Source organism: Anas platyrhynchos, chromosome 5 (genome assembly GCF_047663525.1).
Source record: "Anas platyrhynchos isolate ZD024472 breed Pekin duck chromosome 5, IASCAAS_PekinDuck_T2T, whole genome shotgun sequence".
Classification (NCBI taxonomy): Eukaryota; Metazoa; Chordata; class Aves; order Anseriformes; family Anatidae; genus Anas; species Anas platyrhynchos.
Window position 1 is genome coordinate 45,970,955 of NC_092591.1, and position 13,338 is coordinate 45,984,292.

The window sequence follows — 13,338 nt, forward strand, 5'->3', positions numbered from 1 at the left end:
TTCTGAAGGTATTAACGGGGATCCAACACAGGAAGAAGATTATCCAGCATCTACCCACTAAATACTTTACACCTACCTCCAGAGCTACCGATGCTGGCTTTTACTGGGTATTGTACTGAATGAGCTGCGGCAGAAATCCATCACAAAAATGGTTCACTCCACACATTTACTCCACAACACGTCCTTTTGCGTTGTTTGAACTGCTCCCAATCCAAAGACAAGAGCAAACTGATTAGCGTAGGTGCTGCCTAGCACACAAAACTCACTCGACATCTGAAGACATTTAAATTAATTTTATTTATACCAGGTTTTCAAATTCAGAAATATTTGAAAGAAATTCAATACTTAAAGACAGGTGCTACATTGATGATCTTTCATCCATCATTAGTGCCATGTTTTCACTCTACAGTCATTAACTCTCCACCACAAACTAAGGGGAAATTACAAAGTTTATGAAAATAGGCAGACATGAAAATTTGGTTTATACTGGAATTGGTGTAAGAGAGTAAAGCTTATCATCAAGTTGTGGCAATTTGATTGCTGCTGTATTCCATTACTGGTTCTGAGCAGAAAAAGACTCTTCCATTTGGAGGAATTGACACTCTGGGTTTTAACTGAACATAGCCCACATCTGTTCAGTGATCCGACTAGGAATGATTCGTTCACTGAAGTCCTTGTAAGTTTAAACTTTGCATCTCCAAAATTGCCACAACCACAAACCTCACCTCGTCACCCTCGTTTCGGACTTAATTGCCCTTTTCAGAGAAATCAAGCCTGTATGCCTATACCTCTTCCAGGATTTACCAAATCAAACAAAGCAACTGCTGGTTTTGAAGTATTTCTTAGAAGAAAAATGTCATTTCTGCACATGCTACTCTCATGAAAATTGCATTTAACGTTTCTTTATCAATAAAGTAACTGAAGCCAAGATACCCAAAAGTCATGTCGACATGGAGATACACAGAAGATATTCAACTTGAGAGGATTTTCCTCCACTTCTAGATCACAATGAGGCCCTCACCATTTTGCATAATGACAGAAAACAACAGCTGACAACCCATTTTGGAACAGATGCCAGCTGTCTCTCATTTGTTTTATATTTTGAACAGTAACAGTTCTGTAGCACTTTATTGTTGCTTTAAAAAATAATAATAATAATAAAGCCATGTGAATTGGACCTCACATCAGTCAATCATTTCAAGAACAAACTGAAAGCAAGCTGATTCTTTTTAATCCAAAACCTGTTTTGGTAGGAGTTCTGAATCACATATAAATACAGTTTGTGCTTCAATTTTATATCTACTTGGACTGAGTGCATATACAACAAAGCTAGTTTAAAAAAAAAAAAAAGGTAACTTTTAATATTCAACTTAGAAGCCACAGACATCATCTTTCCAGACTGTTTGCAGCAGAGACAAACATTAAATTTAAACAGTACTGCTTAAAAAAGAAAAAAAAAAAAAAAGTTTAGTGTCTAAAATGAGATTCAAATGCTTTATTAAAATTTAACATTTTCAGTTTTGGCTTTTTTTTTCTAAAGAAACCATTTATACCTTGTGAAAATCAGTTAAAAGATGATTTTTCATTATACTGAACTCAAGTCAAACATAAAGCACAAAGTAGATCTTTACATTAAACTGGGCTTTGCACACAACATGAATGATCAGAAATAAAGAGACTATTTTGAGGAATAAAAAGCTGTTTTTTCTTTTTCTTATATATAGACAACATGCATACCATCAGTTACTTTTCAACCTTAAAAGATACCTGAAAGGAGAGTTTTGTAGAACAAAACCAAGACTCATCGATACACTTAGTAAGTCAGTGGTCATCATGCCTTTTTAGTTAAATTCTAGTAAAGTTTAGTCTACATAGAACAGCCAACACAATGAGGTGTGTAAGTCATGGGGATAGCTAGAAGCCTGAAATAAAGTCTTAAAGTTCTACAGGACAAGAAAGCCTAAACGCAGTACCATTAAGTTATTTACAATAAGAAAAAATAATAATAGAACTGATGACTCTCTGCCTCATCGTTGAAAAAAGGTCTATGAACTGAAAATAAAAGGCCGATAATTAAAAGCTCGACAGTTCTACTCCACCAACTTTTTAAAATAAGGTAATGATAAAGAGCATTCCTTCTAGCAGCATGTACATTTCAGCTGTGACTGGCTGCCTAACAGAGTGCCTTTATGCATACCAGTAGAATCATGTCCAGTTTTGCCATTTGTGGATAACGATGACAAGATACAAAAGCATGTGTTTGCCATAAATAGCTCTGGCTAAGGGAGGATTGCTCACACAGAGCAGATCAAATTCTCTATAAGGAGAGCATTATTTGGCCCTCAGCCAAAACATGTCCCCAGTGCAAGCCTCGGTAGTGGCAAACACTTTCCAGTTCTATTTACATAGAAGTTAACAGTTCATCTAGGATATTTCTTGTACCGAGTCAGCATTAACACTGAAGAAACAAAAAAAAAATACCGATTCGTACGCTGCATATCGTATGGCTGTCACGACACATCACCCTATCGACAGACAGAGAGCGGTTAAGATTTCACGTACGGTTTTGCTCTGACATGTAGAACTTTAAGAACATTCAGGTACGGAACACACTGCGGGGTTTATTACTTGGTATTTCTGAGTTCCTGACACAAGTGGTTCGTGGAGCTAATGGTCTCTAGTAGCGGTAGCTTCTCTAACGGTAAACTAGGAACGGGTCCTTCATCGAGTGATCGGAATAGAGCCACAAAGGATAGTAAAGCAGTGCCTAAATCATGATTAGGAATGAAAAAATTGCATTATTTATGATGAGATTAATGATTGTTTAACTTTACAATACTTTCCACAGAAGTTAAGTTATTTGAAATATGCTTAAATTAAACATACTTAAAAACTGTATTTTCCAATGAAAACAAGGCAACATTCTGTAATAAGCCACAAGTTTTATTGCAACGTGGCCAGTTTTTGATCTCAAAAACAATGTTCCATTTAAGGCTCTTTTTAATACAGAAATTGCCATCATGACTGATGTTTTACAAAACTTTAGTGTTTCAAGACTCACATGGTAAACAGATAACTTCTACTCCTGATCAGTAGTGTACATTCAATGGAAAACAAAAGGCATCGTAACAGCTACTTCATTTATAAAGATATGCATGTAACAGGAATGAAACTGAGGTACTACAATAATTTGATGACACAGTTACAGCAACTTAATTGGCATTCCTTTGGGGGGGAGGGGCGGGTCAAACATATTACAAAAAAGTGCTTTAAATGCATAGTGTTGTGTGCTGCCATGTCACAAAAATAGGCTTGTCAAGGCAGGTGAGGTGTATGAATGCACAAGAGCCTCATGGAACTGCAATCAAGTGCAACTGTAAGTAATACTGTATAGAGTCTACCATCCGACCAGTGGACAATACTTTCAAGGCATTCAATTAGCTTACCCTTTGCTGTCTGCTAGACTATTCACATTAACTATCACATTCATTGTACATGTTGCAAGGAATGCATGCAACGTCAGTTTTGGCTAAGAGTGTGACGTGAAAGCATTCCTTGGATCCTACATAAAACTACCAGGATTAAACAGTCTAATGGCAATCACTGGTAGACTGCTTAACAATGACATCTCCTTCAGGGGCATTAGGGAAGGGACTTATTTTTTGAGGAGGGAAGGGGAAAGGGAGTCTAATACTATTCCAATTGAACGAGCTGCAGAAATGGAAGCTCCTTAGATCCAGATGGCACTTGTCTGTCTTTTTATAAGGGTTTTCCTTCAAGTGAAACTACCACGTTGCCTCCCAATTTCTCTCCAAGTGTTGAACGGTCCTTAATATCATCCAAACCATTTACTTGCCACTCATGTTTAATACCTGAAAGACAGACGGACAACAGGACGTTTGTGAGAACCTCAGCCTCTAAACGGCATTGCAGCTAATGACCGAAACGTTTTTAGGCCCATACCTGTAAATTTCTTTTTAATGGCATCTTTAGAGCTTGCGTAGATCATCTTGCTTTTTAAAGGCGCACTTTCAGGAGCCCTTTAAAGAGAAGAGAAAAGAAAAAAACCCACCACCAACAAAACAGTTATTCAATCACCCATTGTTAAGTCACGAAAATTCAATCTTAACTATGAGCTTTGCTTTTACACACCAGAATATAAATACCAGGTCTTCTTTCTTAGATTCCTTTGTCTCATATGTGGCATCATACAAAGCGTATCGGCAATCATTCAGTGGTAGCAACTTCACAAAGGCTGTGTAGGGGTCCTCCACGGTATCTCCAATGTCACCAACCAGTATCTGCTTTGACTCCTCTACAATTATTTGTTTTTTGTCATCACTTAGGCAGAAGAGAACGGCTTTCTTTCTTTTTTTAATCTCTTCTGGGGTTGAAGATTTCCTTACTTTCATGTCATTAAAAACCTTTATGACTTCATCGTTCACTGTTACTCCAGAAGCCTGTAAAACGAGATCAAAGGAATAACTTAAACACCAAAAATTAACACTCTCTAAGCAAGACGACAGCCCACAGCGCTAGATAAAGAAGCCCACCCGCCCTGCAAGGATAAAAACACTATACTCAACCTGGGCACACCACGAGTTTAGTCATCTCTGTGGGACCAGTGCAGAAGATACAAGGCAAGGCAAATTCTGCACGCTCGGCATCTTCAACTTTAATCCTGCACGGCGCTTTTACAGAGCTGGGCTTTTACAGAGCTGGGCGTACAGCCGTGCTGCCGCAGCAGCCTCCTCTCCCTGGCCGTGCATTGGGGGGGCAGGGAGGTGCACAGGGAGGCTTGCAGCTTGGGGCCGGGGTGGTTTTTTTGTTGGTTTTTTGTTTGTTTTTCCCACCCCGATGGCACAGCCGCTCCGGCAGCAGCGCATACCCCGCGCCGTCATGCCCCTGGCTTTGCGGCGCGCTGTCAGGCTCCGCCAGCAGCAGCAGCAGAAATGCTTCCTGCATTGTGTCAGCCCTGACACGGCGCTTTAAAGCCTCCCCAGCCCCATCCCGCCCGGCCGGGCGCCCTCCTTCCTTCCTGCCGCCCCCACCCAGCCCCGGCAGAGCCCCGGAGCCCGCACCGAGCCCCCAGCCCCAGCCCCAGCCCCAGCCCCCAGCCGCGGGCGGCGCCGGCTTTGTCCCGGGGGGGGCCGGGGCCGCTCCCCCCGCTTTGTTCGCGGCGCGGAGGAAGGAGAGGGAGGAGGGAGGGAGGCAGGGCCGGCACCGGAGCCCCCCGGGCCGAGCGGGCGCCCCCCTCCCGGAGCCCCCTCGCCGCCGTCCCCCCGCAGCGGGCTAAAATTAGCCTAAAATGGCCGCCGGAGCCCGCGGGGCCCGAGCCGAGCCGCGCCGGGCCTGCTCAGCCCCTCGCCCCGCCGCGCCGCGCCGCCCCCGGGGCCGCCCTCCCGACCTCCTTCCTCCCGTCCCTTCCCGTCCCGTCCCGTCCCGTCCCCGCTTCCCTCCCCGCCCGCCCTCACCATGGCGCCGGGGCGGCGGCGGCTGCTGCCTGCGCTGCGGGGCTGCTGCGCGCCGGGGAGCGGAGCCGCTGAGGGGAGCGGCGGGGAGCGGAGCGGAGCGCGGCGCTGCGCCGGGGGCCGGGCGGGCGGGCGGGGACTGGGCCGGGCGGGGATGAGCCGCGGCGGCCGGGGAGGGGAGGGAAGGGGAGGGAAAAGGAGGGGAGGGCCCCTCACATGCGCAGCGCCGCCACCACGTGCCCGGGCCCCGGCACCACAGCGCCCCGCCCGCACCGCCCCATGGCGGCCGGCGGCGGCCCCACAGCGCTGGGCACCGCGGGCGGCATCGCCTCGCCTCGCCTCGCCCCTTATCGCCTCCAGCCGCAGCCCCGCCGCCTGGCTGATAGCGCTGGGCGGGGGGGCAGCGCGGGCTGATAGCGGGGCGGCTTCCAGGAAAGAGGGGTCCCCTCCTGTGGCACCCAGCGCTGCCCGGGCTGGCTGGTTGGGTCTGACTGGGACAGACTGGGACTGACTGGGGCTGACTGGCTGACTACAGTCAGCACCGGAGGGCCGCAGGGCTCCTCACGCTGCCCGCACACACGCCAGCAGCATCGGGTCCAGGGATGAGGACCCGGACTGCATGTCTGAGCTGGGAAAGTTGTCCATGACACACAGCTCAGTCTTCAAATGTGATCCGTGCTGCTTTGTGTTTAAACAATTGGGATAGGTGAAAAATTACTACATAAATGAACAGCACAAACCCTCAGCTGGGTAACTCTCCAGACAGTTTTATCACAGAATGGTCAAGGATGGAAGGGGGGCTCCAGGACCTCTGGGGGTCATCTGGTCCAACCCCCAGCTCAAGCAGGGCCGCCTCATCGCTGGCATGTACTGGGATATTCTCATTACATGCACAACCCACGTAGTGAGTTTGAAGTGATCTCTACGCACAGGCGAGACAAGCCCTGAAAACATTGTGAAGACATTACTTAAAGGCTTTTGCCTTTGTTTCAGTTTTTGTTTAGCTTAGCTTCTGCTTCCTGGGAAAGATTTGGTAAAGGAAAAGAGATGCTACTGATAGCATCTATGATAGAGGAGGACACAGCCAGTACAGTGCCATGACCGTCACTAACAAGCTCTCCTCAGACTAGGTCTTAGGCCTGGTTAAGGTAATATTTATTTATTTTTGTTTGGTTGGTTGGTTTTCCAATGGAAGGTGTCACAGTCCCCACTGCTGAAGGTAGGCTGGAGGAGCTGGGCAGTTTGGCTGCCTTGCCCAGCAGCACCCAGCCCTCCCTGGCTCTGCTGCTGTGCCTCCATCGTAGCTAAAGTCCATGTTTCCTCCCCCTGCTTGCAGCCTGAACTGACTTCGGACAGAAATCAGAAACTGCTGTGTCACTAAAAGCCAAAATAAATAAATACAAAGTGTTTATGGTTGACTTCAACCAACATAAGTCCACTGAGGATGTCTCTTCAGCCCCATTTCTGGGCACCTGCTTCTCACAGGCTGAGGTGAACGTCCCCTGCTCGGTATGGCAAATGACTCCCAGAACAGCACTTGTGACCCTGGAGTGTGTGACATGTGCCCTCCTGTGTCCCAAGTGCAGGTAATAGTGTAAGGCACACAGACAAGTGTAAAATACAGAGCTACTCTCCTCCTGCCCTTGCAGCACACCCTCACCACCCACACAGAGGCCCTTCCCTGCACTGCCAAGGCAGCAAGGCCAAAGGTGGAAAAGGAGCTGCACAGCCAGGGAGATGCTCCAGGGATGACAAGTCAAAACTGAGCATGACTCACCCTCCTTCTTTACTGCCATGGAAACTGAATAATGAATCATAAGTGCTTGTTATGCTGTTCAGCTCTTCAGAGGGCCTGGGTGTGTTCAGCTTGCCTAAGCTCGTGCCACAGAAGCAGACCTGAAATGGCCAAAAAACTCCTTGCCATAAGGGAAACTATAAAATATTGGAGTGCCTGGGAACCACATCCCAGGTACTTCTAGAGCAAATGCACCTTAAGTGCATCTCACACGGAGAAAATTCCTAAATAGCTCCAAACCTAACAGTTCCTTCTCCAGACTTACGTTCACTTTAATGACACTGCAACCCTGATAACACTTCCAGACCCAAGAAATTTGGCTACCAAGTGAAGAATGCATCACAAACTCATGAACGCTGACACCCCGCCTGCCATGACCAGTGAGATGTTATCCCGTACCAACCTACCGGCACCAAGTCAGCAAGTGAAAATGCAAAGTCCAAAGGAACTGCTTGAGATGCGAGCAGTAGGATCTGGTTTTGCCTACCTTAACTCTCAGATCACGGCTGACATGCCTTGCTGACATGCTGAAGATCTGCCACGATTCCCCTGAAGCTGGCCTTGCTGGAAGCTAAGCTCCTGGAAACAAGGATGTGCTGCTACGTGAAGGTGCGATCTCGCAGTCCATGATTTCAGGAGGAGAGCTGCTGCGTCAAGCTTTTACATCTCCTTTTGCTCCCAGCCTGCCTCCACCTTCGGCACGGACTTCCACATTGACCTACCTGAGTGTGGGGCTCCTGGTGATCTCCTGTCCCAGCAGAAAGCCGACAGGCAGCGCTTCCAGCTCCGCAGGAGGCGACGTGACTGACCAGCACTGACCCGGAGTCCCAGCTGCCCTACTCCTGACGGTGTGATCCACCACAGAGAGGAGAAGCGGTCTGCCCTCTGCCCAGCTCCAAGCACCACCTCTCGGGCAGGCCCTCCTTATAGGTTTGCAGTCTCCAGCTCTGACCTGCCTGCTGAATTTCTGAGTGTTGCCCTCTTGTGGCACTGTCCCACCATCTGTGCCAAGGTGGAGGTGTATCCCGGCTCCTGGGGAACTTCCAGCTCCACTGCAGAACCCCAAAGATGCCTGATCCAGTTCTGTCTGCTTTACCCACACACAAAATGGGGCCATACCCAGCCACCCAACAACCACTGTCACCATGTGGAACCACCTGAAGTGTGCCATAAAATGAAAGCAGTACAGCTTCAGCTAGACCCTGCCTTGGGAAGAAAGGCTGTTACATGCCCAGAGTGCTGCTAACACAGACGCTGGATGCTGCATCACTGAAGAGCTCATCCTTAGCACCTCTCAGTGCCACGCCAAGCAAGCAACGGTATTTTACAACCAGAAGACACCTGAGCAAACTCGGATAACACGTGCGACTTGACCAAACCCAGAGCTTTTCTGAGCAAGCTGGAAAACCTGACGAGTGCAGACACCTCTCCGAAAGGGAGATCTCATACCGTGCCTTTGTGCCCTGCTCTCAGCTGCACGCAAGCTCTCTCAGTTGTGCCACCTTCTGGACCAAAACGTGCAGCTGCAGCCCCGCAGCTGACACGGCGCTTTGCAGCAGGCTGTTAGCACAAGTCTTCTCTTGCCCAGGCCAAAAGCAGAGGCAGCACGGCCAAGCAGCCCCTGCCTCCATCCTGCCTCTGCGTGGCGTGCCAGGGGGCAGACAGAGGGGCAGGAGGCTGCTCGCATGGATGCTGGGCATGGGGAACCCATGGTGGGCTGGGGCCGAGCAGGGCTTCTGTGCCCGTTTTGTTACGTGACTCATGCTGTGTTGCCGCTCCCAGCCCTCACCTGCCTCGGCTACTTACCCTTGGCTACTGAAACCTCTTCAGGCCCGGGCTGGTCCGTGCAGGACAACTCCCTGCCTCCCGCATCGCCTTCCCCCTTTGATGCTCTCCTTCTGGGCAGATGCAGGCTCCATTAGCCTGTGGCAGCAAGGGGCTGCCGGGCTGTAAGGACAGCCTGCTGCGGGGAGAAGCTGCTGGAAGCAGCGGGGTCGGTCATTGCCCTGTGCTCCCACACAAAGCTGTGCAGAGGAAGGAGCTCCTCTCCCCGCCTGCCCAGCTAGAAAAGCCACTCGGGGAAGATAAGTCAAGGAAGCACCGAACTGGCACCGGCTCAGGTGAAGGCAGCTCTCAGATCTCCTCCCTGATGCTCCTTCCCTTCCAGGCATCACATCTGAGCTCCTAAAAGTCTCACGCGGGCTAGGCCAAAGGCGAGCCACCAGGGGGAGAGCTGAGGACAGGCTGGGGCTGGTTGCACGCTTCCACTTGGACAAAATTCGGGGCCAGCAGCAGGTTCTGCTTGGGCTTCTCGTAAGAAAACACGTGCATATAGGGAATGGGGTGACAACGACAACTCGCAGCCAAGACAGCTCTTCCTCTGAAGGACAAATCCTTCGCAGCAAGTGTTTGCAAGGCCCAGCGCCCTCAAAGCACGAGGTTTTGTGCCGTGTAACCGCTGATCTGGGTATCCCGCCACCCCCGCCGCCAGCCGCAGTGCCCTCCCTGATGGGCATCCTCCCAGCTTTCTGCCTGCAGAGGCCAATCCTGACCCACCTCACCGCCTCTTCTAACAGCACGGGTCTCCAGGAGACAACATGTGGGCTCCAGAGCTACCCAGCTGGGTTTTTCCTCCGAGCCCCCTTTAAATAGCACGTCCCTGCCTCCTCCACAGCCTGCAACCTTCTGCTGAGAGAGGAAACCCGAGCATCTCCCATCCGGCACGTGCCCTCCCGTCCCCCAGACAGACCTCACAGGGACACGCTAGCGGCAGCAAGCTCCGGAAGCAGGACACAGCCACCCAGAGGGTTTGTCGAGACCATCAAATAATAATTTACTGTGATTCAATCTGTGGCTTTGTACAGTTGCCGGGGGTGGGAGGAGGCCAAAGGGAGGAGGGGATGGGGAAAGAAAACAAAAAATCCGTTTGCTGCAGGCCCAGGTGAAGTGCGAGATAGTCCTTGGAGGGGCTGATGCACCCCCCGTCCTCTTCCTCCTCCTCCTCTTCCTCTCCCCCTGTACTCCTCCCCCAGATCCATTTGTTTCTTCCTTCGCTTCACCTTTCCTCGCGCTCTGCACAGGGGAAACCTCTCCAAGTCGCGGTCGAGTCAGCTGAAACGAGAAGACGAAGGATGCTAATTAGTCCCCCTGGCTCACAGAACCTGCAGCAGCCCTTCCCACTGCCACCCCTCACCTTCTGGGACAGCCCTGCTAGTGCCCACAAAGGGAAAGCCAAGGGCTATGCAGGTCGTGGAAGCCTGGACCTGGCCAGGAAAGGCTTCTGTACACGTGCCAAAGGGAACAAATGCTCCGAGGAGCAGCAGATGAGGCTCTGGGGGCCCACCAGACCCTCTGCCCTGCGGTGATCTCCTCCTCCCTCCTCCAGGGAAGAGGGGAACCATGAGGCGAGTCCACAGCAGGGCAAGGAGCCAAACCTCTGAGCTCCCCCGGCCACACACACAGCCTTTCCTTTCGTGTCCTGATGTTCTTCCTCCTCCTCTGCTCTTGTCCTCAGCTGGCTAACGCAAGCTGGCGTGCCTGGTGTCCAGTTTGTGACGCTGGAGCTGCACTGTCCGGAGGAAAGGGCTGTACCTAGTCCTGTAGGGCAGGAGCCACACAGCAAAACATTCTCCTTTCACTCTTCTAGTCTCAAGCCTCCTCTCCTGCCTGCCGTGGGGGATCTGCCACAGGTTGTGCAATTCCCAGAGGCATCTCAGGATGCCTGTGCCTCTCCGCAGGGGCTGTATGTGCATCCCAGTGCTGCCCAGGCAGGCCCTGCTCCTCCGCCCCCATGCGAGCAAGCCACACAGGGTGGCAGCAGAAGACGTGGGTGACACAGGGCACTCTTTTTGCAGAGGGAACTGGAGGGGAAAACCCTCCTGGCTGCAGCCAGCCCTTTTGTTTGAAGCCAACGCCGGTCACCAGCAGTCCCCACAGGAGGGGGCGGCAGCCTCAGCGCAGCCCGCGCGTCCCCACGTGCTGTGAGCCACGAGCCAGGGCAGGAAGCGAGCCCCGCGCTCACATCCCCATCCGGAGGAAGCGCCGCTGAACATCTGGAGGGGCCCAACATCTGGAGAGCTCTCGGCAGCCGGGAGGGCGCTAGGCACGGCGCACGGCTCAGCCCCCGGGGCCCACACGCTGCTCGGCGGGGAGCGGAGGGGTGGGGTGCTCGGCCGGGATCTTGCTCATAGGAAGCAAACGCTGCCAGCGATGGGGTTTTCTGGGGGAAGAGCTCTGCTGAGCTGGCGGCCTTTGCCTCAAAAAGCAAAGGAGGGAAACCAGCTGCCCACCTCCACCTTCAGCTGGAGCCTCCGAGCACAGTCGCTGCTGTACTGCTGCCTTTCTCTTTACAGCTGTGTGAAGGGATGAAGGGGCAGGTGGGGCGTCTGGGAGACCCCCCAGTAGACATCACACCAAGAGTGATGGGTGTGCAGGCTTTTCTCCCAAGCCCCAGCCCTAGGGACACAATCTCTAGCTGTCCCTTACACGTGCATGTCCCTAGGGTGCTCAGCCCCATTGCCTCTCCCTCCTTCCACTACAGAATTCTGCTATCCAACAGGATTGCAGTGACTTAAATACATTCAGCACTTAAAAAAAGCAAAAAACAATTAAGGAGAGAAAAGAAAAATAGGCAAGCAAATATAGACAATCTGAACAACTCCTTTTGGCTCCAGCACGCACCGTTTGTAGAAGCAAAACAGCCCCCTTATGGCTAATTCTCGGCATTGCATCAGCTTCACAAATCCCTGGGGATACACCTAATGGGAAAACTCTGCTGAGGAACAGAGGCCTTTCAGTCAGATGCTCTGCCTGTGAAATCTATCTGATTTTATTCAGATGCTCTGAAGCCTCAGGACAATGCGATTTATGCATTAGGAGGCGATGTGCTCACACAGCTCCTCATCTAAGCAATTACAGGGTCAGCCTGGCGAACACGCACACCTCGAATACCGGCATCCCTCCACTGTCGGAGGGTCAGCATGGGAAGGAGCTTTCCTGGGGAAAACATGACAAAAACATGTCTTTTTTTCAGTGTTCTGTAGAAATTTGTTCTGCTGAATGAGGGGAAAAAATAAACAACCCTTTCCTCCCACACATTTCCTCAGGAAAGTGGGAAGTTTTGCCTTACCTATGTTTTGACAGAATATGCTATTTCAGTCAGAAATCTCTTGAATTAAAAAATAGCCATCGCTGAAATGGTTTCCGACGCATCTGTTCGCAGGCAAGTCCCCCTGCCCTGCTTCCTACGTGCCCCGCTGCCCCCCGGCCCCGCTGGTGGCACTCACCGCAGTCACGAGACGACACATTTACAGTTCATGCAGCCAGGGCCGCTCTCGTCGGGCGGATTCAGCTTGCGCAGTTTGTGCTGCCGGATCTCCCGCACTAAGGTGTAGAAGGCATCCTCGACGCCCTGCAGGAAACACACCTGGCTTGTAGCAGCCTCCTGCTTTGAGAGGGAGAAGTGCTGGGCCTGCCTGCCGGCGAGGAGCCCCCAGGCTGCCTCCACGCAGTGTGGATTGCCGAGCTGGAGGTGCGAGACTAAGCCAAGAGGACAGAGAGGAATCCTAGCACGGCCCCCAAACGGTGAGCAAGACTGAGCGAGTGACAGCACGGCCAAGGATTCCTAGTGACTAAGCAGCTTTCAGCAGCCTGAGCAAGGTCTGCCATCCAGGAGGAAAGCCCCTACTCGTGACGGAAGGTGGGGCGCCCCTCTGCCACCTCTGTGCTCTGTCTGCCTGCAGAGCAAACCCCTGGGGAGGCTGGAAAAGCACCGTGCTGCATCAGGGCTGCTGCCTGGGCTGCCGTGGGGTTCCCCTGGCTCTGCCTCCTCCGTCTTCCCAGCAGAAACTGGGCCATCCCACGGGCTCGGACCAACACAGATCCTATCTGCCAGAGCTCCTGGTACTGCAGCAGCACGAAGGCATTTAGAGGCCAACTCGTGAGCTTACGTAGCAGTCATCTTCCCTTCACTGCTGCCTGAGCACTAATCTTCTGCAGATTGGAAGCGTGAGCCCTGATGGGGAGGGGAACATCCTGATGGAGCATTTAGCCTCAGGGAAGCAGCTAACGCCA

General features: G+C 51.5%; 2 protein-coding genes across 4 annotated transcripts in view; both read right to left on the reverse strand.

The window, feature by feature from the left end:
• Positions 1-278: 278 nt before the first annotated feature.
• CFL2 (cofilin 2) lies at positions 279-5,629 on the reverse strand. 2 transcript variants are annotated; one of them, XM_005017027.5, is made up of 4 exons: positions 5,475-5,629; positions 4,153-4,460; positions 3,964-4,040; positions 279-3,872 (listed from the first exon to the last, which is right to left on the reverse strand). In XM_005017027.5, exons 1-4 carry the CDS (start codon positions 5,475-5,477, stop codon positions 3,760-3,762), a joined length of 501 nt encoding a protein of 166 aa, XP_005017084.2. In that variant the 5' UTR covers positions 5,478-5,629; the 3' UTR covers positions 279-3,759. The 2 variants fall into 2 exon arrangements, with proteins under 2 accessions (XP_005017084.2, XP_071895040.1); XM_072038939.1 differs by lacking the exon at positions 5,475-5,629 and adding an exon at positions 4,587-5,015.
• A 4,445-nt stretch (positions 5,630-10,074) lies between these two features.
• HRAS (HRas proto-oncogene, GTPase) overlaps positions 10,075-13,338 on the reverse strand; it is a 36,183-nt gene continuing 32,919 nt past the window's right edge. For both annotated transcript variants that reach the window (XM_072038938.1, XM_038179385.2), the window contains exons 5-6: positions 12,552-12,676; positions 10,075-10,377 (exon numbers count right to left, since the gene is read on the reverse strand). In XM_072038938.1, the coding sequence (XP_071895039.1) occupies positions 12,557-12,676 (120 nt within the window). In that variant the 3' untranslated portion in view covers positions 10,075-10,377; positions 12,552-12,556. The remainder of the gene's footprint in view (positions 10,378-12,551; positions 12,677-13,338) is intronic.